This window comes from Podarcis muralis, chromosome 8 (genome assembly GCF_964188315.1).
Source record: "Podarcis muralis chromosome 8, rPodMur119.hap1.1, whole genome shotgun sequence".
In the NCBI taxonomy this organism is placed as follows: Eukaryota; Metazoa; Chordata; class Lepidosauria; order Squamata; family Lacertidae; genus Podarcis; species Podarcis muralis.
Genome location: NC_135662.1, coordinates 47969108 through 47993366, shown reverse-complemented (window position 1 = coordinate 47993366; position 24259 = coordinate 47969108). Strand labels below are relative to the sequence as shown.

The following is a 24259-nucleotide window of genomic DNA, read 5'->3' as shown; positions in this document are numbered from 1 at the left end:
TGTTTAAGCAGTGTACCATAGGCTTAAAGCAGAAAATCAGTTCAAATTAACCATAACTTCCTAAGAACACTTAAAAATGTTGAAATAAAAATGTCTTTGCCATGCACTGGAATTTCAGCAAGGAGGGAAGTTGAATGAGGGGCTCTGCCTGGTCTTAATATTTGGGAGCATTGTTTTGATGGCACAAGCCTATGATCTGCAGATGGCTGATATCATAGAAGCCTATGATCTGCAGATGGCTCATCCTTTGGATCCAATGAAGTTTGTCAACAGCAGAAGGATTACATAGAAAAACAGACAAAGCCACCCAGAGTGGCTGAGGCATCGCAGTCAGAGGGGCAGGGTACAAATTATAAAATTATTATTATTATTATTATTATTATTATTATTATTATTATTATTATTATTATTATAGCTTACTCACTGAAGAGGACTGCCACAGAGGAAGAGGATGAATCAGGCAACTCTAGTGCAGAAGGTGAAAGCTGACTTTGGAGAGGTTGCATAAACAGTTTTCTTCAGTGGCAATCAGGGAAGAGAGCAACAGTAAAAGGGCGCTGTGCTTGACACTTACCAGGCAGTGTCAATCAAAACCTGTGAAAGATCATTTAGAGGTGAAGAGGCTGCACATAGCCTACAGAGTATCACCAATGCACAAATTGTAAGACCGTGGAAGAAATTTCTGTCTGAAAGCAACATCAATACCAGTCTGATCACATTCCTAAATGATGAGTGGCAGAAAAAAGATTATAGAGAGAAGCTGGGGGAGAAGGTGCTCTTCAGGACAGTCAATGGGAAATCTGTAAAATAAAAAAAGACAGCAGCAAGGAGGTGCCTTCTCCCTGGTGCATGCATGAAGAAGGGGGAATGCAGGACTATGTCTGCATGCATCCCTTGCTACTGAATAGAGCTCTGCTTTGCTGAAACGTATGTATTGGTTATGTGCCTGGAATTTTGTGACAGAATTGTGGCACAATTGTTCCTGAAATGAGGTGGTACAACTTGCAGCACTCTGACATTGGGAAAATCACCTCAAGGTTTGGCAGAGATGTATTTTTTAAAAAAATATTTTTTATTAACAGACCAATCAAATCAAATCAAATCAAATCAAATCAAATCACATAAATACCGAATTACAGAGCCTAATTTTAAATTTTTGTTGGGGGTACCCATATTTCAAGTTCCAAAAGGGATCCAATCCTCTTGTTGCTGCTGCTTTAAAAGCCCACAAATCTGTCCAAATGATGTTCACAATTCTGTCCAGTCCTTTCTTGCTGTTTTCCACATCTCTTCTAGTTGTTTTCATATATTTTTCCTTTGTCTTTGTCTTTGTGGCCTCTGATAGTCTCCATAAGCGGGTTCAAACAAATTTATATTCCTGTGTGGGTTTTTCCATTCATCCAAGAGTCATATTTCAGACAGCAGCCGTATTCCATCGCATCCATAAAGAAAACTATTCTTGCTGTCTACTCCTTAGCTTTTCATAGCTCTGTCCCTCTTTCTCAGTCCTCGAGGATGTTCTACCAGGAATCCAATATGAAAACAAAGCTTCCTCCTCCCGATCAGGAATCTTTTGACAGGACCTGCCAAAATGGCGACTCCCTTTTTGTTGCTGAGCCATCAAAAGCCCTTGTTCTTTTTCTCGATCTCACAAGCCAAACTTTTGGTAGTAAATAATTTCCACACAGTTTTTAATCATCCTGCTTAGGTCGGTTATGCCACGGTTCTTTTTGAGGAGGGTTTATTGATTAATCACATAGAAGAAAAGAAAAAAAGGTCCCCCCCCATCCAGTCCCGCTCCGGCATACTGAACCTGGTGTATTTTCTTCATGTTGTATTCCGTTAAGTCCAACCCGTTGCTCTCGTTTCACAGAGGTCACTTCAGTTAGCAGTCTTCACTCCCGTTCTTCACTTGAAATATGTGCATTTGCGGGGGCCACTAGGGGGCGCATCGGAAGATGGCTGACAATAACATCTCTCCGACCCACACGAGGTAATTTGGAGGCTATGATGGGGGTAATTAGCCTCCCTACCCCCCCCCCCCAGGATGGTGGGGGGGACTGCCCTTGCCTGCTGTGCCCTATACCACCCCCGAATTTGTGGGGATGGAGGCACTAGGCACAAAGCCCTCCTGTGGGATTCCGGCACTCCTGGACGCCGTCCTTGATCCGCGCCACTAGCTGCAAGAACTTCAAAAGAAACAATTTGGATGAAGGAATGCACATGTTTCAAGGAAGGAGGGGGAGTAAAGACTGCTAACAGAAGAGATCTCTGATAAAACAAGACAAGAATAAATCATGAGAAGATACGCCAAGATACGGTATGGCAAATGACTGATGGGGGAGGGGGAAACACTTTCCTTTCTTTTCTTATGTGATTAAACAAGAATCCCCTCCCCTCACGAGTCAGAAATGTCGTTTTAAGGACTTAAGCTGTGGATTTAAGGCTGCGTGGAGATAAACTTTCGAACCAAAGCATGTTTTAAGAAGAGCGTGGAATGTATAAGAGCTTTGAAATGACGCAGTTAAAAATGCCGTCGCCATATTGGGAAGTTCTGTCAGAGGTCTTGAGTCTGGGAGGAGAAAGAGAGAAATAGAGCTGCTTTTATATTGTGGGTGAAACTCCTCAGAGGGACTTAAGAGCGACAGTTTTGTGAGATAAATGAAGGCGATGATATATGGAAACCATCTCGATTTGAGGATTGGAAGAACGGAAAAATTCAACCACAGCAGCAAGAATTCTTCTGGCAAAGTATTGGAAGACGCAGCAGCTACCCACTCTGGAAGAATGGCAAGCGAAGGTGATCGACTACATGGGAATGGCAGAGATGACCGGCAGAATCCGTGACCAGGGGAGTGAGACAGTGGAAGAAGATTGGAAGAAATTTAAAATATACCTTAAAAATTGTTGTAACATTGAGGAGTGCTGAGATGCTATGGTGTTAAGAAACAGAGAATTGCAGCTGTAAATCATAAATTTAAGGGAATTATAATGAAGATGAGTTAATTAATTAAATGGAGGGTTGCTGTCAAAAGGGAAAAATAAGGATGCAGAAAAAGGGAGGTATGGGGAAGTCCGGGAAATAAGGTGAAGGAAAATGAGTTTATGAAATTATACATGTTTATTTGTTTGTATGTTTTGTTTTGTTTTATTGTTTGTTTTTATTACATGATTAGAAAATTAATAAAAATTATTTTTTAAAAAAAGGAAGAACGGAAAAATTCACACAGGATTAATATTGGTGTTTATCGGCTTAAGGAGACTATCAGAAGAGATCATAAAGAAAAAAGAGAAAATATATGAACAAGATGTGATGTGGAAACAACAAGATAAGACTGGATAGAATTATGAACTCTGTTTGGACGGATTTGGACATTAATGCAGTAGCAAGAAGATGATCAGAATCCCCCTCCGGATCTTGAAATATGGGTCCCCCCAACAAAATTTAAAATTCGGCTTTGTAATTCGGAATTTATGTGATGTGATTTAATTTGATTTGATTGGCTGGTTAATAACAATTTTTTTTTTTAAAAAAAGAAATATGTGCATTTGCTTCATTTCCAATTATATATTTCGAGCTGATGCAAACCAGTGCGCGATCAGAGACAGCGTCCAGGAGAGCCGGACCCACCCGGGGGCTTTGTGCCTAGTGCCCTCACCCCATTCTTTCGAATCCGGGGGTGAATTATGGACACAGCAGGCAAGGCAGCGTTCCCCATTCCCTTGGGGCAACGAAGGGAGGCTGCATACTCCCATATCGGCCTCTTATTTACCTCGTGTGGGTCAGAGAGATGTTATTGTCGGCCATCTTCCAATGCGCCCCCTGGTGGCCCCCTCAAGGCTTGGCAGAGATGTATGTAGGGCTTTGATTAGGAAGTATGCACACACTGGATAGGATCATGCAAGTGCATTTGCCAGTAAAGGCCCAGCTCTGACAGCCTTCTGGCAGTTTCCTCCCTGAGAGAAGTGAGGTTACAGGGAACCAGACAGAGGGCCTTCTCTGTTTTGGTGCCCACCCTGTGGAATGCCCTCCCGTCAGGTGTGAAGGAAACAAACAACTGACTTTTAAAAGACATCTGAAGGGAAGTTTTTAATGTTTGATGTTTTATCGTGTTTTTAATATTCTGTTGTGAGCCGCCCAGAGTGGCTGGGGAAACCCAACCAGATGGGCGAGGTATAAATAAAAAGTTATTGTTAATGTTATTGTTATTATTGTTAAAAAATAGTCAAATGCCCTGCAAAATTTTGGAAAACATTTTATGAGTTGGAGGAAGAGTGGAATCTGTAAGCTGACATAATGGGAAAAAAACTAGAGACAGATGCATGTTGTCTTTATACTCTGAAACTTTCTGGAGTGAATGTCAGTGATCTAAGGTACCACCTGTACTTGAAAGGTAGAAAGTTACCAACTGCCACCATGCAGGGATTGTCTGGTGAAACATGCCCAATGTGCAAACTATCAGGCTGTAATATGGAAAAGGTGTTTAGGGCAGGACTCAAAAACACCAAGACCTAATGGGAGGTGTTGGAAGTTGGAAGTCAGAGGTGCAATTGAACACCTAGCTGTACCCTTGATGAAGGGCCTGTAAGGGACCTGGGACCTGGGACCGTGCTCAGTCTACTGTCCTGCAAGTGTGAGCTTTCAGAATGAGTGTGCATGAAAAACGGGCTCATGTACAAACTGCCCAACTGTAGTAACCGGGACTTAAGTTCAGAGGACAATGAACATTGATTTGAGAAGGAAAAAGGTGATAATTAGGATGACTAATTGGAAAATGAACCAGTCAAACCATATATGCCCCCAAGACAAACTAAATAAACATTTCATTTAACATGTGAAATTGTGAAGTTTCTTCTGAAGTTGCTAAAGTTGACAGTGCCTTGTTCAGGAAGATAGCAGTGGGCTGGATTCAATTATATGGCATGTCATAGGGGACATTCCCCTGCTGGCATACATGCATCATTTGAGGGTGACCCAGTGCTTAGTTTTTCATAATTGTGGACTGAGGTTCTTTTGCATTAATGTGCTTTGCATAAAACAACACCCCCCCACCCCAAGAGAATAATGGTAGACCTCAAAGGGGAGGGTTTCCCATTGATGGAGGTGCACGATGTGGGGTATTATAATTCATATTTTGTGGTGTTGAGTCAAATAAACGATTTAGGCTATTCACACAGCTCTTTGTTAAATAAGGGTTTGGGACCCAGGAAGCAACTTCAGCATCATAAAGAACACATAACTGCAAGGCCACTTCCTGTCTTCTCACTACTGAGGTATAAATCTTGTAAAAACCCCACACTCAACTTTATTCAGCATACATGGTACCAATTTCCACCCGTGTACTATAAGCATGAAAATGGCCAATCTCTATATTGTATACACACACATATTTTGCAGGGGAAATATTTCATAGTAAGCTGGATATTTCTCACATTTTGTGGACAACATTTTACCGATGGATTCTAGCATTATGTACAGGTATGTCATTATTATGTTCCTGATGATTTCCACTACTTGAGAAATGGTTCGGTTCAGTTTTATTTCCATATTGGCCATAGGCCATATTATGTTCCTGATGATTTAATGTTGAGAGCATGGTAGATTTGTTGCTGTAATTTTTTCCTCTGCCATATATTTTGCTACAAATTGTAATTGTTTATATAATCTCTCTGAGAGACATGCTGCTTTAACAGTGCAATCAAACAGTGCCATCTAGTGGATATCTACACTTCATTCAGAAGAAAAAGACCAAAGCATTTCGTGAGGAAGATTATTTAAACAAGCTTCCAAAAGAATTGAGAGACGATCGTGTAGAGCAGTGGTTTCCAACTTGTGGTCTGAGAACCCCAGTGGATCTGTGGCACCATCCACGTAACAAAAACTACCTAAGAGATATCAACATTTTCAAAAGCTTTTGCCTTGGCTTGAAAAACAAGGGGTCTGCAGTACTTAGTTAACTGGGAACCACGGGTGTAGAGGAAGGGAAAAGAAAAAGTTATTTTAACTATAACTGGAATACAGTGCAAACCCCACAAGAGGTCAACAAGTTGCACTGAAAAGGTATGAATATAATGCTAAATTGTGGTTGAACAGTGAATAAAAAATATCTACCCTTTGCCAAATACTGTTATGTTTGTCTTTTTGTTGAATACCTGACAAACTAACAGATTAATTATTACTATATAGCCATTAAAAATCCACACAGTCTGCTTCATCAAACTTGAAATCCAGGGAGCAATGCCATCTCTATAGCACTAGAGCAGGCATCCCCAACCTGCGGCCCTCCAGATGTTTTGGCCTACAACTCCCATGATCCCTAGCTAACAGGACCAGTGGTCAGGGATGATGGAAATTGTAGTCCAAAACATCTGGAGAGCCGAAGGTTGGGGATGCCTGCATTAGAGAGAACCTTTAGAAATGATTGTGCCAATTGCTGTCCTCACTTCACTGTTCTGCTGTAAAACAAAAGCTTCAACAGGAGCACTTGCTCTCTCCACTGGGAAGTCCTCCTGAGCCATCAGGAATCCATTAAATTCCATCAGCCTCCAAGGGCAGACCATCTGAACAGGTCCCCACCTCTGAGGTGGGAAAAACTAGACCAAACATCACCACAAATTGGTCTGACCATGACAATGGGGCAGTATCTACGCCTTCTACTTTCAGACCACTCCTCTTCCCATTTGGAGCAAAGGCCAAATTGAGCGGGTGTTGGACTGATGACCATTTGAGATAGTCCCATGTTTGCCATGAAATCTTATGGCCTGAGACATTCTCAGCATGGATGTTTAAGTTGCCCAGGATCACTATTACTATCAGAGAAGTTGTTAGCCAGCAGAATGGGTGGTGCATCAACAGTTTCCCTAACCTGTGCCTTTGGCCCTGCAATCATTCTCCAAAGAGGAGGAGCTTCCTGGTGATTTGACATCACAAAGCCAAATAAGACTAAAGGCAAGAAGCATTGTCCTCCCTCTGGTGGCCCACCTGCCAACAGTACTTCTGTCTTGTCTGGATTGCTTCAGCTATTCCATCCAGACTTTCATAGCTAGCAGTGTTTCCACTGCCTCCCTAGGATCAGATGCAAATGAGAAACAGCTGGGTCTCATCAATGTACTGATGAATTCACAGCCCAGTCTCCAAATGTCTTCAACCCAGGTGTTTCATGTTAATGCAGTATAGGGGATAGAATGGAATCCTGTAGAGCTCCATGAACCACAATCCAAATAGTCCTCCAGACCCACCTTCTGGATCCTACCCCTCAGGATAGGATCCAGTTCAATACAGTGCCACCAGGATCTGTTCTGCCAGGTGTCCCAGAAGAATGCTGCGGTTGGTGGTATCAAGTGCCATTGAGAGGTCAAAGAGAATCAAGAGACTCACACCATGTGTGATAATATCATGATGTCAAATGGGTGAGGATGATGGTTCCTGCCTTCACCTTGAATAGGTAAGGGTTTTCATTTCATTTTGTTACCTCCTGAGCAACTGCCAAAATGGGAGCTGCATAGACCCTGCACCCAAATGGCATTGGCCCTTCACTATACATTTTTTCACAGTAAATAAATATTGAATAAAGCAACAATTTCAAAGAATATACTTTATTCACAAGAGCCTGTTTGAAATATGATACAACTGTTGCAAGCCCGCAATTAAATGGAACAAGATACGGGGTGGGGTGGGTGGGATCTTCTATGCCTAGCTTTTAAATAACTTTCTAACACTGACACTTTCAGTAGATGTAATAACTTTAAGAACAAAAATAAAGATACTGCGTTTTATAGAACTGGTTTTAATGATTTTAAAGAAAAAGCAACATTTCGGTTTAATCTGCAAGGGAAATTAAGCCACTTTTTTGCTGGTTATGCAAAGAGAGGCAATAATCAAATGATAATGCTAAATGGCTTGTTATACTTTAATACATATCAATCAGTAAAATCATACAAACCTAATAAAATATCCGTTTTTATATAACATAAAACAGTAATGAATGTTTTTAAACCAAAATAACCTGTCAGTAATTTACTGAAAATAATAGTTTACCTTGCTGTATTTTGGGCAATGAGTCAGCTACATTTTGGACAATGAGTTCCACTGGTAAGGAGAATGATTTAGAAAGTCCTGTTGCGTTCTCTTTGTGAATTAATCAGCTAAAAGAGTTCACAGAAGGACCACTTTGGTATTAACTGTCAGGAGCTGGGCCAACACTGGCTTTGGAGTGGTCCTGTATCACTTCAGGCCTGAGCTTCTTTACATGCAAGGTCAATCAACAGAGAACCATCACAGAGCTTTTGCGTGTGTGTGTGTGTGTGTGTGTGAGTGAGTGAGTGAGAGAGAGAGAGAGAGAGAGAGAGAGAGAGAGACTTTGACATCACCTCCCAGTGTTTTCAGTAATTTTGATTCCCCCTGGACCCTTGGGTCTCAGATCACTTTAAACAAGTGAAATGTGACACTATATGTGTTGGTTTATTTCATGCTAACGATAGGAGACCTGTGGTCCTCCAGATATTATTGAACTACGGCTCCTATCATTCCTGACTGTTGTCCATGCTGGCTGGAGCTGTTCAACAACAGCCAGAGGCCCACAGGTTTCTTACTTCTGCCTTAAGCAGAGAATACTATGCTGTTGACTGGTTGGCAGTGGTGGCTGATAGCCATTGAAACTAGTAGCAAACATTGACTGTTAGACCTTTGAAATATCCCCTTCTAAATTGCTTCCAAAGTCCCCCACTTCCGTTAGCATAGAAAGAAACAGGGCTTTCCCCCCCACTGGACCTCAATTCTGGCACCTCTCAGGTGGGCACCATTGCCATTATAAGATAACAAGGGTGATGTTCACGGTGAATTCCAGTGCTTCTTTTTCTAGAAAAATAGCACTAGAAAGAGACCACACGTTTGGTAACTTAAAAATGATTTATTTGCAAATTCTTCAAAGGTCAGATTCATGTGCTTTTCCATACAGCAGAAAGAAAAGATTGGCAGTATAACTTAGCTGCAAAATGGTAAATGTTTCTAAATTATTCATATAGAAACACAAAGATGGCTTGCTAAAGCCACATGGTCTGAACTTGGAGCATCCAGCTTAGATCTCCTTACAGCTAGGATTCACACTGTGGAATGAGAGATAACAAAGAGCTTAGTATCCCTTCCTCCCAAAGGTTAGGGTGTGTGACATAGCTAAACCTGGCAGGACAGTTTACTCTATGGTCTTAACCCCCTCATGCATTAGAGATACACATATTGGTTATATGAGGCTGATCTATTCCACATGAGGTTGGTGTGGTACTGCTGCATTTAAAATTAAGACTTAAATAGAAGCACACTCAAAGCCGCTAGGCAGGAAATGAAAGATAGAAGAATATTGTCATGGTAAATGAACAGCTAAAATGTTGAGTCAGTGATAGCAACTCAAGCACACCTGAAAAGTTTTTTTTTACGTGTCTCAGTGCAGAGACTGATGATAAAAGTCAGCAAGAGAATTTATCTCTTGAGACTCCTAATTAGGTTCTGATTCCACATGTTTCTCATTCTTAGAAACATGACTCTAATCAACAGCTCTTGTTTACACAGAAACACAATCTTTATAAATTACTAAATCCCCCTTACCCAGCCTTCAGTTGATACTGAATACATCTGCAAGTTCTCTTTTCTTACTCATCAAGATAGCAAGATACCAGGTCATCAAACACTAAGGCAAATTTAGTGATGGAATTATCTTAAAGCAAACTCTAGAATTATTTCAGATTAGATTCACAATGCCTTTCAACTCACAACCAGAAAGTACGTAGAAATCTATAATTTTATTGTCACAGATGCTTTAACAGAATCGCAACCTAGTACATTTTGGACAGGATTCTGAAGCACCCCCAATATAATGGGGACACAGTCAGAAAACCAGCTTCCATCTTAACCACAAGTCGGGTCAGTGCAAGGTATTTTGGCACCTTATGCAAAATAAGATTCCATTAAATGTCCAGAAACCATTAAATGTTCTGGTATTTGAATGGTACTTCTGTAGTGATAACAAATCATCATCTAGTATTGCATCTGAGAGCAATAAGCTATCTTAGAGGGAAGAGGACAGTTTGCAATACCTCGTCACTGCTCCCTATCTCTGTCTAATAATACGATACAAAATGGAGAAACATTTATGTGGTTTGCTGTCAGTTTCCATGTACACGTGAACAATGTTATAAATGCATATTCTGCAGCTTCGTCTTGGTTCATCTATTGTTTTAGATTGGGTTTTTTTCAACCACTGAGTTTCTGTTCAGATTCAACTTTTTATAGTTACAGTGGTACCTCGGGTTAAGTACTTAATTCGTTCTAGAGGTCCGTTCTTAACTTGAAACTGTTCTTAACCTGAAGCACCACTTTAGCTAATGGGGCCTCCCGCTGCCGCCACACGATTTCTGTTCTCATCCTGAAGCAAAGTTCTTAACCTGAGGTACTATTTCTGGGTTAGCGGAGTCTGTAACCTAAAGCATATGTAACCTGAAGCGTATGTAACCCAAGGTACCACTGTATCTCATGCTAAAGATCTACATGGAACATTAGTTTTAAGTTCAATGAGTATTCAGGTAACTACCTACTTCCTGTCTACCCAACTCAAATTTTTCATAGAAATGCATTCTAAATCTTAAGAGGCAATTTAAGGGTGCCCATCATTAGGACATGCGACGATGGGTGGAGTGGCCGTGACTTGCCCCTACATCAAACAGCACCCTAGGCAAGGAGCATCTATCACATTCACTCTGTTGGTTTAATATATTTAGAATATTTTCTTTATTATCACAGTTGTAGCCCATTTCACAACTATGATGCATGGCTTAACTTTGTTATAGAAGGCAACATATTTGCATACATGTATCTGGATCACCATCACTCATGATACTAGGTATTGCATAGGCAATGAGGTTTTTAAAAAGGTGTTGTCAGCTTTAAATGTGAAGATAAAATGTTGGTACTAGATATGTGAGATTTGAGTGGCAGGCTCCCTGATCCCAAGCCAGGCACCTCAGGCTTGGGCCCTGCCTGCCCCTAAATTTGGCCCCTGCTGCTTAATTTATAAAGAGGCGCTGGTGCCCAACAGCCTACATCAGAACTCCACCAGCTGAACTACAAAGCTCTGCCCCCTAATGTCAGATGTGCAACTGCAAACGTTGGGGAGCACTCCTAAAAGTGCACTTTTCAAAAGTCGTGGATATCCTTCCAAACGTGAAAACAAGTTCTGGTTCTGAATTGCAGCTCAAATCAAGCTCCAAGGTGAGAGAGCAACTTTTCTGTTATGGCTTCGCATACACAGTGGAATTAAATGAACATTTTATATTGATGCTTCTCTGTCTCCCGCCCCATGTATTCACTGGCTTTATCCTGATTTAAGACTGTGCAAAGCGTCATTCCAACACCAAAAGCCACTTCTCCTTTGTAACACAGGATGTCCCGGGGTGGGCATTTCACATGGATAGGATAGAGCATATTCTTCGTGTTCAAAACACAACGGATTCCTTGAGTTGAATGCAAAGCTTGCAACGTAACTAAACGCAAGCGGCTCTACAGTCATTGTTCTTGTTTCCTGGGGAGATTTCTCTTTTTTGGGGGGGGGGGTCGGCTTAATATCGCTCTGAGCGGCTCAAGAATGTGTCTCCCCTGCGCCTACCCCGGCTACTGCTGGAACGAACCACGAGCGGGGTGGGGGGGGGGGGAGAGATGGAGAGAGGGGAGGGACGGCGCTGTGGCTGGGAAGGGGCTCGGGTAGTCCAAACACCGCCCTGGGAATCTTGGGCAGGAGCCTTTGGAGGGCAGCTTTCTTGACTCGCGGGTTCCCAGGGGAAGAGCCAGCCGCGCCCCCAAAGCCCCGAGCCCTATGGGAGAACCCCGCCCTCTGGGGAATGGTATCTGCTCGACCCTCTCTCCGCTTTCGAGGGACGGAAGGCTCACTTGCCGCAGGGGGCGGCAGAGGCGGGCGGCAATAAAGGGGTGGGCTGAGGGAGGGGAGAAGGAGAAGGGGGGGCTGGCGCGGTGGGCGAAGCAGCAGCAGCAGCAACAAAAAGGCTCCGGGGAAACTTTCCTCTCAGGCTGAGGCTTCCCGCGCTTCCACCTGTGGAGCTGCTGCCGCCGTCGCCGAACAATCCCCGCGGGAGGAAGATGGGCTGCTGCCGCTGCTCCTCCTCCTGGCAACTGGCGCTGCTGGCTTCGCTGCTCTTCGCCGTGGCCGACGGCCAGCTCCGAGGTGAGGAAGCCGCGCTGGTCGGGACTTGAGGGACTCCCCCCTCGACGAAGGTTTAGCGCGGCGCCTCAGAATGGCAGTGCCGGGTGGGGTGGGGGTGGCCGGCCGAGCACGTGCGAAGGGTGCCGTTGCAACACGTGCAAAAATGGACTCTAGCTTCCCTCCCCCGCCCCGTCGCTGGGGTTTCCCACTTGGAGGATGCTTCATGCATTCCTCGCCACCCCGGGTCGCTCGCCTCGACGTCCCCGGGGTGGTTTGCAAACGGGCAAGGTGCGACCAGCCTGTTTCTGGTGGCTGCCCGAGGGACGTGGTTCTTGGAGGCGCCAAAATGCCCGTGGACTGCAGTGGGTGAAGCCTGGGTTGGGATGCTCTCGTTAGGGAGAGAAACCCCTGGCGATGCCACCAGATTAAAAAGAAATAAGAGCCATTATTGTCTGGCTACCACGTGTTTAGAATGGAGCTTCTTGTCTCGCTTGAAGAAAGCAGAGGGTGCCACTATGGGAGACTTGGCTGGGCGCGTCTCTGGTTTATTTTGCACTTTTTGTAGATGTGTGTTGGTGTGTGTCAAAGTCCTCTGCCCCAGCTGTGGCAGGGATCCTTCTTCCCCCGGCCTTTCCCAATGGCTCCCCGTTTGGCTTTCTCGCCTCCTCTCTCTTCTTCTTCCAGGACTTTCTGTTTGCAATTTGCATCCCCCCTTCTTCCCCTTTTCTCTTTTCCTCCCCTGCCTTTTCTTTCATCTCCTCTGCTGGCGGTGAAGTGGATTCCAGTGCTCGCCTTAGCTGTTGAGGATGAAGGGGCCGCCGATTTGCTTTGTGGCAGATGAAACTTTTTTAGGGGTAGGGAGAAGGCTTTGAAGTGAGGGGGGAAATCAACTGGTTTGGGATTCCCCCTACACATTTGGGTGGAACTCAAGAGATTTTCTTTGTTACGGTTTATTGTATGAAAAACTTTCTTGGCATTAAAAAAAAAGTTTTAAAATAGTTTGATGCTGTTGGTCTGCTTCCAGATCAACATGTGATTATTTCAGGGGCAGGGGATGCTTTTCACAAATGCTCCCTCATTGTCTGCTAACAAGGACAAGCAGCCAAACTTGACAGACTTACCCCTCCCTCCTCAAACTGTTCTTTTCTTTCTGGATGGACAGAGTCAGGCATTCAGGACTGCTAGGGGGGGGTTCACTTGCCATTGTATCTCCCGGAGGATGCTGGGCTTTTCCCTGCCCCCAAACGCCTTGTTTCTGGATTTTTGCTTCCAGCCACTTTGAGGATTAGATAGATAGGATCTGGCACTCACCCACAGGCTGCAAAAGGGCTACTGCATCCCAGACTAATGATGCACGTGAACTATGGGGTCCCAGGGAAAGGACACATTTCATCAAACTGCTTTTGTGTGGCACTGAAGCAAGTGTGTAGTCAGCCATTCAGAGTAGATGATGATGGCATGCCTTATTATTGGGGCTGGAGGGTGAGAGAGAAAGAGCTTGGGAAAATTCATTAATATGTGCATTCTGTGCCTATGATGGCTGGAAACCCTTAAAAAAAGAGAAAGAAACACAACATTTTTGCAGTGTGTATCACATATGAAAGAAGTAATTCTCAGCAGATTGCAAGTCGCAGAGATTGCATTCATGCATACTGAGTCAAATTTCTGGCAGAATTTCTACACCAAAGTTAGGAAGGCATAAGAGGCAATCTGTAGCCAGGCTAGAAGCATATGTTGCTTTATCTATGTCTCCCATCATGATGGTGGCAAAATGTGCTTTTTCATCCATTGGCACACTACTAGTCATGCAGGGTTAGCCAATGTGTCACCATCCAGATGCTGTTGGACTCCAACTCCCAGCAGTCTCTGTCAGCAGGACCAATCACCAGGCACAAAGGGAGCTGTAGTCCGCATTGAGGCAACCACGTTGGCTACTCGTGATATAGAGAAAGGTCACATTGGGTCATACTGATGTCATAATTGCTTTGCTAGTTATTGCATGAATACTTTAACTGACAGCACAATCCTATATATGCCTTGTTAAAACTTAATCCCTATGAGGTAAGTTGGTATAAGAATGTAGCCTTAATTAATTTATTGACACGCATTATTAAGACCCTAGTGCTACGTCTTCTCTAAAGCTTTGGGGCTGGCACATACATTATCTCTGCATGAGGCATGTGTTCCAATGTGTGAGATAATGCTGGACTAGTAACCTCATTGAGAACTAAGGATCAGCTTCCATGAATGGAAACGTACATTTTCAGAGTTCCACTCCAGCAACTGATGTACAATATTCCATAGTTTCCCTGTTCATATGGATAAATCATTTGTGTGAGTTGTTAAAAGATGAAAGAGGGCCAGCTGAAGTTACCTATGAGCCAGCTCCTCTCAATTTTACCAATGACAGATTAGCCCATGCAAAAGAATTGCCCTGGGGACTCAGTTCAGTTAGTCTGGTAGAGCTGCAAGTGTGATGAAATAAAGAATAAGGCACAGCAGAAAGGACAGATGAAGACGAATATGTAGCACGTGGTCAAGGCAGTGTTAAAATCACCATCGCAAGCATTGTTAAGCAGCTGGGTGCTCTGGACTAGTGCATAAGGAGTAGTGTGTATGTAAAATGCACATGTTTTGTGTACCAGTAGAATCTTGGGGGGCTTTATTTGCCTAAATGGATCCTGCATTATTTTGTAATTCTTTGCTAGTCACATACAAAGGATACAGATCTACCTTGACTATGTGGGTTAAGCTGTTAATAGTGAGTATGGGAGCATCCCCACTTTAAAGGCATGGTTGATATACAGTGGTACCTCTGGTTACAGGTGCTTCAGGTTACATACGCTTCAGGTTACACTCCGCTAACCCAGAAATAGTACCTCGGGTTAAGAACTTTGCTTCAGAATGAGAATAGAAATCGCGTGGCAGCAGCGTGGTTGCAGCGGGAGGCCCCATTAGCCAAAGTGGTACCTCAGGTTAAGAACAGTTTCAGGTTAAGAACGGACCTACAGAACGAATTAAGTTCTTAACCCGAGGTACCACTGTATTTGTATCAAACCAGAAATGGCACCATGTCTGAAAGTGGAAATGCAGTTGTTTCTCTATAGCAGAGATGGGGAACTTGCTGGACTGCAACTCCCATGTCTGCCCATTGAACATGTTGACTGGGGCTGATGGCAGATGGAGTTGAACAACATCTGGAGAATCACAAGTTTTGTGTAGTGTAGGTGTTACATCACATGAAAATTAGTGTTGAATGTGTAGTGAAAGAAAGAAGCACTGGTTGTTTCTTCAAATTACATTAAGGGTTAGTTTAAAAGTGTATAGGCATAATAAATCAAACAAGTTGTTAGACATATTTGAACATGACAATACCGGAAACATTCTAGCTGTTAAGGCCCATTGGCATTCTGTGTACTTATTTGCTGTGTTTGTTTTTAGAGATGACCACATATGGGAACTAAGAATTTTAATCATTAATAGTAGTAAGTGAACATTTCTTGGTCAAAATTCTAATCTGAGATAAATTTGACCCATTCAAAAAAGCAGTTGGCACGTAAGAATCTGCTGAAATCTTTATTTGACTTCTGTTGATAACATTAAAGACAGTGATGGGTTTTTGTGCTGTACAGGAAATGAGTTAAGCAATATCCTACAAAGAAGGTATGATGCATCATGTGGTTTGTGTCATCTGGGATTTGCATCTCTGGGCTATCTTCTTAGTGAGGCAAGACATGAGGAAACAGACAACTTACTGACCCTACTAAACAAACTAGAAAGCAAAGACTTTATGGACCTGTAAACAAGCAAGAAGAATTTTAAGCTCTTACAGCCTGATATCTGGTGCCTCTGTAATCCTCTTTAAATCTTATATGGGACTTTGAGCCAAAAGAGAAGACTGGTCTTCATCCTCCTTTGTGTCGTGCCCAATGAAAGCTCCCTATCCTTGTGATGAGTTGTATAAAGTGACGGTCTGTATAAAGTGCCATTCTTTAGTTTTGTTGTTCCTGTGCCACTCCTGAACTGGTATCAGATAGGTGAACAGGAAGGCAGTTGTTTATAAAGCATTTCATAACCAGCGCAAAATATTTTCTCATAGATTCTTCTGAAACTGGCAATATTGAGTGACATCCATATTCAGGGTTAGGCAGAAAGCACAACCTTATTGCATGAGTGGTCTTAATTGCTGAGCGCCGCAATTATATACTGTCTCCTTGGGGGCATTATACAGTGGTACCTCGGGTTACAGATGCTTCAGGTTACCGACTCCGCTAACTCAGAAATAGTAGCTCGGGTTAAGAACTTTACCTCAGGATGAGAACAGAAATTGTGGCAAAGGGGGCCCCATTAGTTAAAGTGGTGCCTCAGGCTAAGAACAGTTTCAGGTTAAGAACAGATCTCCAGAACAAATTAAGTTCTTAACCCGAGGTACCACTGTAATGGAGTTGGGCAAAGATAGACTCAAATCCTGAGAATCAAGGATCACGTTACCACTTTCCCCAGATAAGATGCATATTCAACCTTATCTTGGACCACATATGTGCATTGAAGTATACACATAGCATTTTCCTAATCGCTTCACCTACGCTGCATGTACAAGTAATGTGTATGCAGAGTTGCACCTCCACTGAAATTAATGGGAATATATATATACGTATCATGTGTGCACATGAGAGCAAGAATGTGCATAGTGTTTTTGAGTGCACACCAGAGCCTCTATTGTTATAATCAAGAGTCTTGATTATTCCCTTTAAATACACACTGCAACTTCTCAGTTTTCTTTTGGAAAAAACACCTTCACCATTTTTTATGATTTGGGCAGAAGACCACACTTTTCATTCATTCAGATAACAGATAAGCATGTCTGCCCATTACTGGAATTTTGTGGCTATCAAATCATTGCAACTGGTTTACAGAATGCAGCATTCCTTTTTTTATCTGAAGATGCTAATCCAGAAGCAATCCCAAGAATGTGGGGAAAATTCAAATGCCTACATTGCTTTTGCTGAAGATAAACACAGCTGAAACTCAAAATAACATAAAATTAACAAAACCTAGATTCTTGCATTACTAAGACAGCTACTCAAGTCATTTCCATTATCTAATGAAACCTGTTGCTGGTGACAGCCAAAAAATATGTGCTTGATTACCATTGAAAATAATGTTGGGTGAAATAGTCTCTTCAGCATTTCCTGCTTTTCATTATGTGGGTGCATATTTCCTGACAGCAAACAAAGGAGCTTTAAGATGTAAGAATGCCATTGCCTTGCTAAAAACGCTGATTATGCAGTAACTCCACAACATTAGCTATGATGACCATATTCTGAAGCATAGTTTCCTTTGATTCTAGCCAGCAAGTATGTTTTTAATGTGCTCACAAATGTTTGCAATATAGCAGAACAGTTTTGATCGTCTGTGGTCATTGTGCTTGCTGCAGCACTGGGTTGCGTATCTGCCCAGGCCTTTGACCCAGAAAACTCCTTTTGCTATGGGTACGGGTGTAATCTTAATGTTTAACATGTAACCTGAGGGGGATTTGGTAGAAATCTTAGCTCAACCATGAACCAAAATCCAAAATCTTCCACCCCTATCTGTAATATAGGGATATAACCACACACCATTCATTATTTCATGAATTTGTATCCTTTTGCAGAGGTGGCGCTAGCTGCTTGGGCACCTGGAGTGGTGCACATGCTGTGCACCTGTGGGAGTGGGGCTAGCCGCCTGCAGCCAGCATCTCAGTAGGGTGGCATGGCGATGTCAACCGCCCTCAGGGATTACACCCGGGGCGGGCTGCCCCCACCGCACTCCCTTCCTCTGCCAGTGTCCTTTTGTCCATCATGGAAATAGAGGTGGGGAGCATAGGGTTCCCAGGCAGCTTCTCCTCTAGGTACTGGCCAGACTCAGAAAGGTGGCTGTGTCAAATCCTCTTAGACCTCACCATGGTTCCATATTATGGGTACATGCTTAAAAAATGGTTATTTGGGAGCATTTGATTTCAACATATAATGGCTACTAGACTACTAATGTTTTGTTTTACTCTTATTTTACCCCCTAAACGTCTTGAGTTCCTTAAATTATTGGCTCCCTGCCTCACAATAGCTATTATCATTAAGAAAAACTGCTGGGAGTTGCTCTAAAAACATGGGATAGACTTGGGTGTAAATCAGATTAATAAAAATACTTAGGACTGACTTGGGTATTAATGCAGGGGCAGAATGCTAGATCCTCCACTGGTCAACTCTGACACACACACATATCGATCACCTGATGTCATAATGACACCAGATAATTGAAACCTGTCAAAGTTCAAAGGAGGTTGCTGTAACTGCAGATACAGTATACTGATTGGTGATTTCAAGGGGCTCCTTCTTGGTTCTTTAAGAAGGGACCAATCAGCTATGCAGAGGGGAAAATGTTCCTATAAATTGAGCATTTCCCCCTCTGCATTGCTGATTGTCAGGTATGAAGGACTTTCTTTAAGCACCAAGCATCAGCTTATCGCCAGTGCTTGCAGAGAGTCCTGCAGTTTGTTTATAATGAGAAGCTATGGTTTCCTACTACATCTGTGAGTCTTGGTGAGCCCTGGGCTTGTGCACTTCTGTTTTTCTTAGGGAACAAACCAGCTGTGTAAACCGTGGTTCGATCCTTGCTTGTTGGAAATAAGGACCCAGAGGTGGCTTGTCAGATCAGGATACAGAGGCGGGTTTAGGGCAGCATGACCGGTTCTGCCACACAGGGCACTGAGCCTGGGGGCATCACAGGGCAACATAACTATGATGTAGTGAATTGAGCAGAACGGAAGGTGAGAGGCGAGGGAGGGATCCAATTTTGGCTTTGCGCAAGGCGCTGCTGAAATTTGAAATACCAAAGTCCACTCTTGCAGGACCCATTAGTGGATCGTGGCCTGATCCAGATTGCAACAAAAGCACTACATACCACTATGCAAATATATAGTAAAAGATTAGGAAATGGGTCCCACAATGCACAGTGTGGTTAATAGTGGGTCCTGCGTATGAAAAGGTTGAAGATAGCTGGTTTAAACTGATCAGAGTAGCATGAGTTAAGCTAAAATCTTCAGTCTCCACTTGTGTGTGAATGTGGAGGAGAAAGGAGGGGAAATACAGAAAAGCCTGAAGCTTTTTCCAGATGGTGTATGAATAAGGAAACCATGGTTTCCCATCATGCCTTAAACTGACCCTGGGTATTTATAGCACTTTCCCTAACCTTTTCAGTAACCTTGCTGAAAGGTGATTATCAGTCTTACTGCATTGATGTATGTCAAGCACACTGAGCAGTTTAGAAAAGCAATTTCTAAGAACTGGTATTATTAGTTTGCAGGTCTATTACATGGCCAAGGTGAACTTAAATATTCTCACATATACATTTTAAGCATATATATTTTCACACAAGTAAGCTGTATGGATAAGAGACAAAGGAATTTCAGAACAAAGGGATAGTACTGGAAGGAACATATTTCATTATAAATTAATACTGACCAAGAGGTGTCATGGGTATACATATGGAATAGAAGGGGGTGGATGGTGGGTGGGAAGAGGAAGTGTGGTTGTTAAAACACTTGCTAGGAGTAATGTAGGAAAAAAAGGTTGAAGGTGAAATACCGTAACTTTAATGGCTCAACCAATTGCTATGCAACTTACAGCATGGTTGGAAAAACTGCAAATCTTCTTAAACAAAAAAGAGAGAGGCATAAAATTAAATTTATGGACACCATCTGGGCTGTTCAGTGCCTTTCATAGACATTTGAGTTGGAGTTTTACATTTAAACAGTGTGACCCCTTGCCACGTGCATAACAATGTGTTCCAAATCCTACTGGTGTCTTTGATATTTTTGGTAGTTAAACTAGTTATAATCTCACAGCCTTTGGACATGATATGACAAGTTATTGGGCTAAGTTAGCCATATTTTTGTCTGTGAGCCACTGAGAGACATGTAAGAGTGCAAACTTGCTTTGTTTATGTGAAACAAAGTTTTTGTTTGTTTCTGTTGGCTCCTTGATACGAAGTTAAATGTTGCTTGACTTGAGCCTGGTGTGGACCACTTGTCTTAATTCTGTAAGCTAGTTCAGGATCCTCTTCTAGCTTTCTACTACTGTTTACCATGGTGTCATCATAGAATTACAGAGATGGAAGGGACCACAAGGGTCATCTAGTCAAACCCCCTGCAATGCAGGAATCTTTGGCCCAACATGGGGCTAGAACCCAACGTGGCTTGGAAAGTGAACCAGAGTTATTTTCAGCCTAAGGTAAAGCAAAATAGGTATTTGCTTTGCTTGTACAGTGCAAAGGTATGTGTGATACAGAAAAGTAGTGTGAATGCTTTCCTAAGCAGGCTAAAGATTAACGTAAAATCTCCTTGCCATCAACAAATACTGTGCATTTGTCCATGTCCACCAGGGTATTATTTACTGGGTTTCCATTTCCAGGTTTTAAAGGGGGGGTGGGGCTTATCCTAAAAAAGAAGCAAAAGCCTCAACACCGTTGCTTTTGTTTTACAAGGGCTCCACAGCTGCTGTCCTTGATGCACTCCATCCTGATATCTTCCAGAGAGAACAAAGAAGTGTAGTATATAAACTAGAGAAAGTGCTACAATATGAGATCCCTTCATCATCCTTTGATATACAGAAGTACTCACTCTATTTTTGGAAATGTGCAAATCAGATTGTGAGAACTCTTCCACTATATGTGTTAATCATGAGTTACCTTATAGCCAAAATGATATCGTTGTCTTGACATTGAAAATCTTCACTTTGTACATCAAAGAATAATTCAGAGCCTTCAGTTTTTCCATCCTTTCCATCTGGGTTCCTTATTCTTTAAAAAACAAGGTCCAGAGGAGTTGTACATTAAATCATAATTTTATGTTTTATGTTTCGTGTAGGGTGACCTGGAAGACTATGAAAATAAAAGCAACTATCTGGACCTAGCTTTTCACTGACTAGTACTTTTTCATATTAAAAAGGAATTATAAATGTGAAAAAATGCAATATTATTACATATGAGCTTTCTTCATTATTTATCACATATCATGTGGCTTGGCAATATTGTACTACATAAAGAGAAGACAATTTTTTCAGCTTTCTGAAACTAAAGAGTTAACAGCTTGGTTGATAATGATTCTTGAAGAAATATTACTACATTACTACCTTACTACATTACTATATCACTTGAAGAAATATTGCTATTGTCCCTTTGAAGATAGGTACAGTGGTACCTTGGGTTACATATGCTTCAGGTTACATACGCTTCAGGTTACAGTCTCTGCTAACCCAGAAATAGTACCTCGGGTTAAGAACTTTGCTTCAGGATGAGAACAGAAATCATGTTCCGGCGGTGCAGCGGCAGCAGGAGGCCCCATTAGCTAAAGTGGTGCTTCAGGTTAAGAACAGTTTCAGGTTAAGAACGGATTTCCGGAACGAATTAAGTACTTAACCCGAGGTACCACTGTAGTTGCATTCTAACTACTAGACCCATTGAAATGAATAAAACAAAGATATTCGTGTTCATTAATTTCAGTAGGTCTGCTCTGCTTATGACGAGCATTGGATACAACCCATGTTCACTTGCTGTTTTGTAAGTTTCAAAAACAGGTTTGATTGAGAAAACACCTTTTGAAATAATGACCCTTTCCCCACCTCAGCACTGTCCCCCCCCCCCAGTAAACTTTGAAATATTTCCCGAGATTTATCGTGGGAGATAAGGCTGTGTTCATCACTGCCTTATCTCCATACATATGCTGGGGTTTTTCTTTACTTTATGGTCCGCAGTCTGTGGTGATTGCTAAACTGACAGGAAAGTTCTCTGTGGGGTTTCTTTGGCCAGTAACTTGAAAGGGTCTAGACTGGGAGCTTGAGTGATATCACCTTAAACTCAGAAATGCTTGAGCAGCGGCAGATTGTTTTATTGCTTCCTCTTGGGAATGAGCTGTTTCAGAATGTTGACCAAAAGGATTGCATAATACTTTGCAAATTGGATGGTGCCTCCTCTATGTCCATGTTGCACACAGAGCAAGATTAATTTCGTTGCCTCCCTTTGATCCTAATATATCCAAAATCATCTGTTATTCATACTGTATCTATTTATTTCTTATCATGCTGAGAATTCCACTGTTATTTCTTAGTATCATGTTGAGAAGGAGGATTCATCACATTTTATTGGAACCACATGTAAAAACTGTACCATAGCAGTTTAATCCAATAAAACAGAGCACTTTATAGCACACTAAGGATTCAAAGCACTTCACATAAATTATATCCATAATCAGCCACATTTTATGTGGGACTACTATAAACACGCACCTCACCATTCAGAGCTTCAGTCATCATTTTTACTTAAATGGAATTGTGTTATTGGTGTTACTGCCTTCTGCTAAACTCCTTTTAAAATATTAAGAATGAATAATTGTTCAGTTTAAAAAGTTTTTAATGTGTGAATAATCGGAATTAACTGTGCAATCTTAAATATGTATACTTGGAAGTAAATCCCATTTAGTTCAATGGAATCTAGGAAAGTGTGAATAGAATTACAACCAGGCAGAGAAATCCTAATTATGGTCCAGGAAGGATTGGAGAGATGGAGCCATGGCTTCACCCAAAACTCATGCTGGCCAGGATGGAAGCCGGTGGTGGGGCATTTTCTCCCTTCTTTTGTTGCACCGTATGGGCTGATGAAGCAGAGAGCTGGATTGGTCCTCTCTCTGGGAAATATATAATTGTAGGATTCAGTGGACCCATGTCTATTCCTGCTGTGCCCCCTCCTTCTTGTAACACTCCGTTTTTGGGATCCTCTGCTTGCTTACAACTGATGGAAACACTTCCTCTGGTAGCTTCTTAGTCACCCATGTTTTCAGTGGGTGCAGTATCAAGGTATCAAGATTATGGCCTCTGTTGGCAATCCTGCACAGTCATAACATATCAGTGGGTCTGTTCATACAACCAACTTGATGTATGGAGGATGCGAATTTAACACAGATGTGTTTTCAGTTCTGCTTTTGGTGAAGGATATTGCGATGGTTCTGTGTCATATAAGCCACAGTACTGTAAACCAAGTACTGCATGAACCTCTAGTTTGCAGCAAACTATATTGGAATAATCAGGTATTCACCAATTTACACACATAATTTGTAATCCTTGAGATTTGGAAATTCAGCCATAAGCCTCTTTCTGACACCATCCCAGGTAGAATCCTAGGAGAAGCAGAGTCTGAAGTGACAATTTTTTATTACAGTAATAAAATACAAGTAGGACAGAATCTATTCTGAGGGTGCAATTAAGCTACACATAGTGGGAATGTGTTTGTATCTGTTTGCTGTGGCAAAATAAGTGATAATCCAGGGAGACAATCAGATGAGTTCATTGCTAGGTAGGTAGCCCCACAATGGTGGGATAGACAATGTTTCCTTGAAACTGAGGAGAGAGAAAATGATTTATTTGTCGTTGATTGGGTTTTTCAGACATGAATGGGTTATTTCCCTCCATTATGAAATGTACGGTAGATATTCTAAGTGAACTTGCTGAATTAGTAACTTAGTAGAATTGGTTCTGCAGTATGAGTTTACGTAAGTTGCTTAGATGCATACCAAACTAGTTAACTGTGCAGATTGTATGCTAATAGTAAACTCATTCTCTGATTCTGATCCTTATGGAGCCAAAGCAGTACCGTCCACACACAAGAGGAAAGTATCCTAGTTTGCAGAAATACATTTTTTAACCTATTGAGGGGGATAGCTCATATCCAAGAAAGACAGTATCACCAGTGGCGAAGCTGCATGCTCCGATACCGGAGGCGGAGACCAGGCGGGGCGTGGTTGGTACCCCTTGGGGAGCGTGACGCACGCGCCCGGGGGCTGACACGCCGCCTGCGAGGGTGTGGTGTGCGTTCTGGGGGCATGATGCACCCTATGGGGGCGTGATGCCCGGCGTGCAGGTGTGTGTGCGTGGTGCATGTCCGGGGGACCCGCTGCGATGACATCCTGCTGGAATAGTGGTGCTGGGGGTGCACTCCCGTTCTTTCACCAGTGAGTATCACTGAGT

At 42.4% G+C, this 24259-nt stretch overlaps 1 protein-coding gene across 2 annotated transcripts in view; it reads left to right on the top strand.

Annotated features, from left to right (window-relative positions):
* The first annotated feature begins 12003 nt into the window (after window positions 1–12003).
* The window catches only part of LAMA1 (laminin subunit alpha 1), a 91803-nt gene continuing 79547 nt past the window's right edge, over window positions 12004–24259 (top strand). The window contains exon 1 of one of the 2 annotated variants that reach the window (XM_077933139.1): window positions 12004–12227. In XM_077933139.1, coding sequence (XP_077789265.1) covers window positions 12143–12227 — 85 coding nt within the window. In that variant the 5' untranslated portion in view covers window positions 12004–12142. The remainder of the gene's footprint in view (window positions 12228–24259) is intronic. The other variant, XM_077933141.1, reaches the window with a different exon arrangement.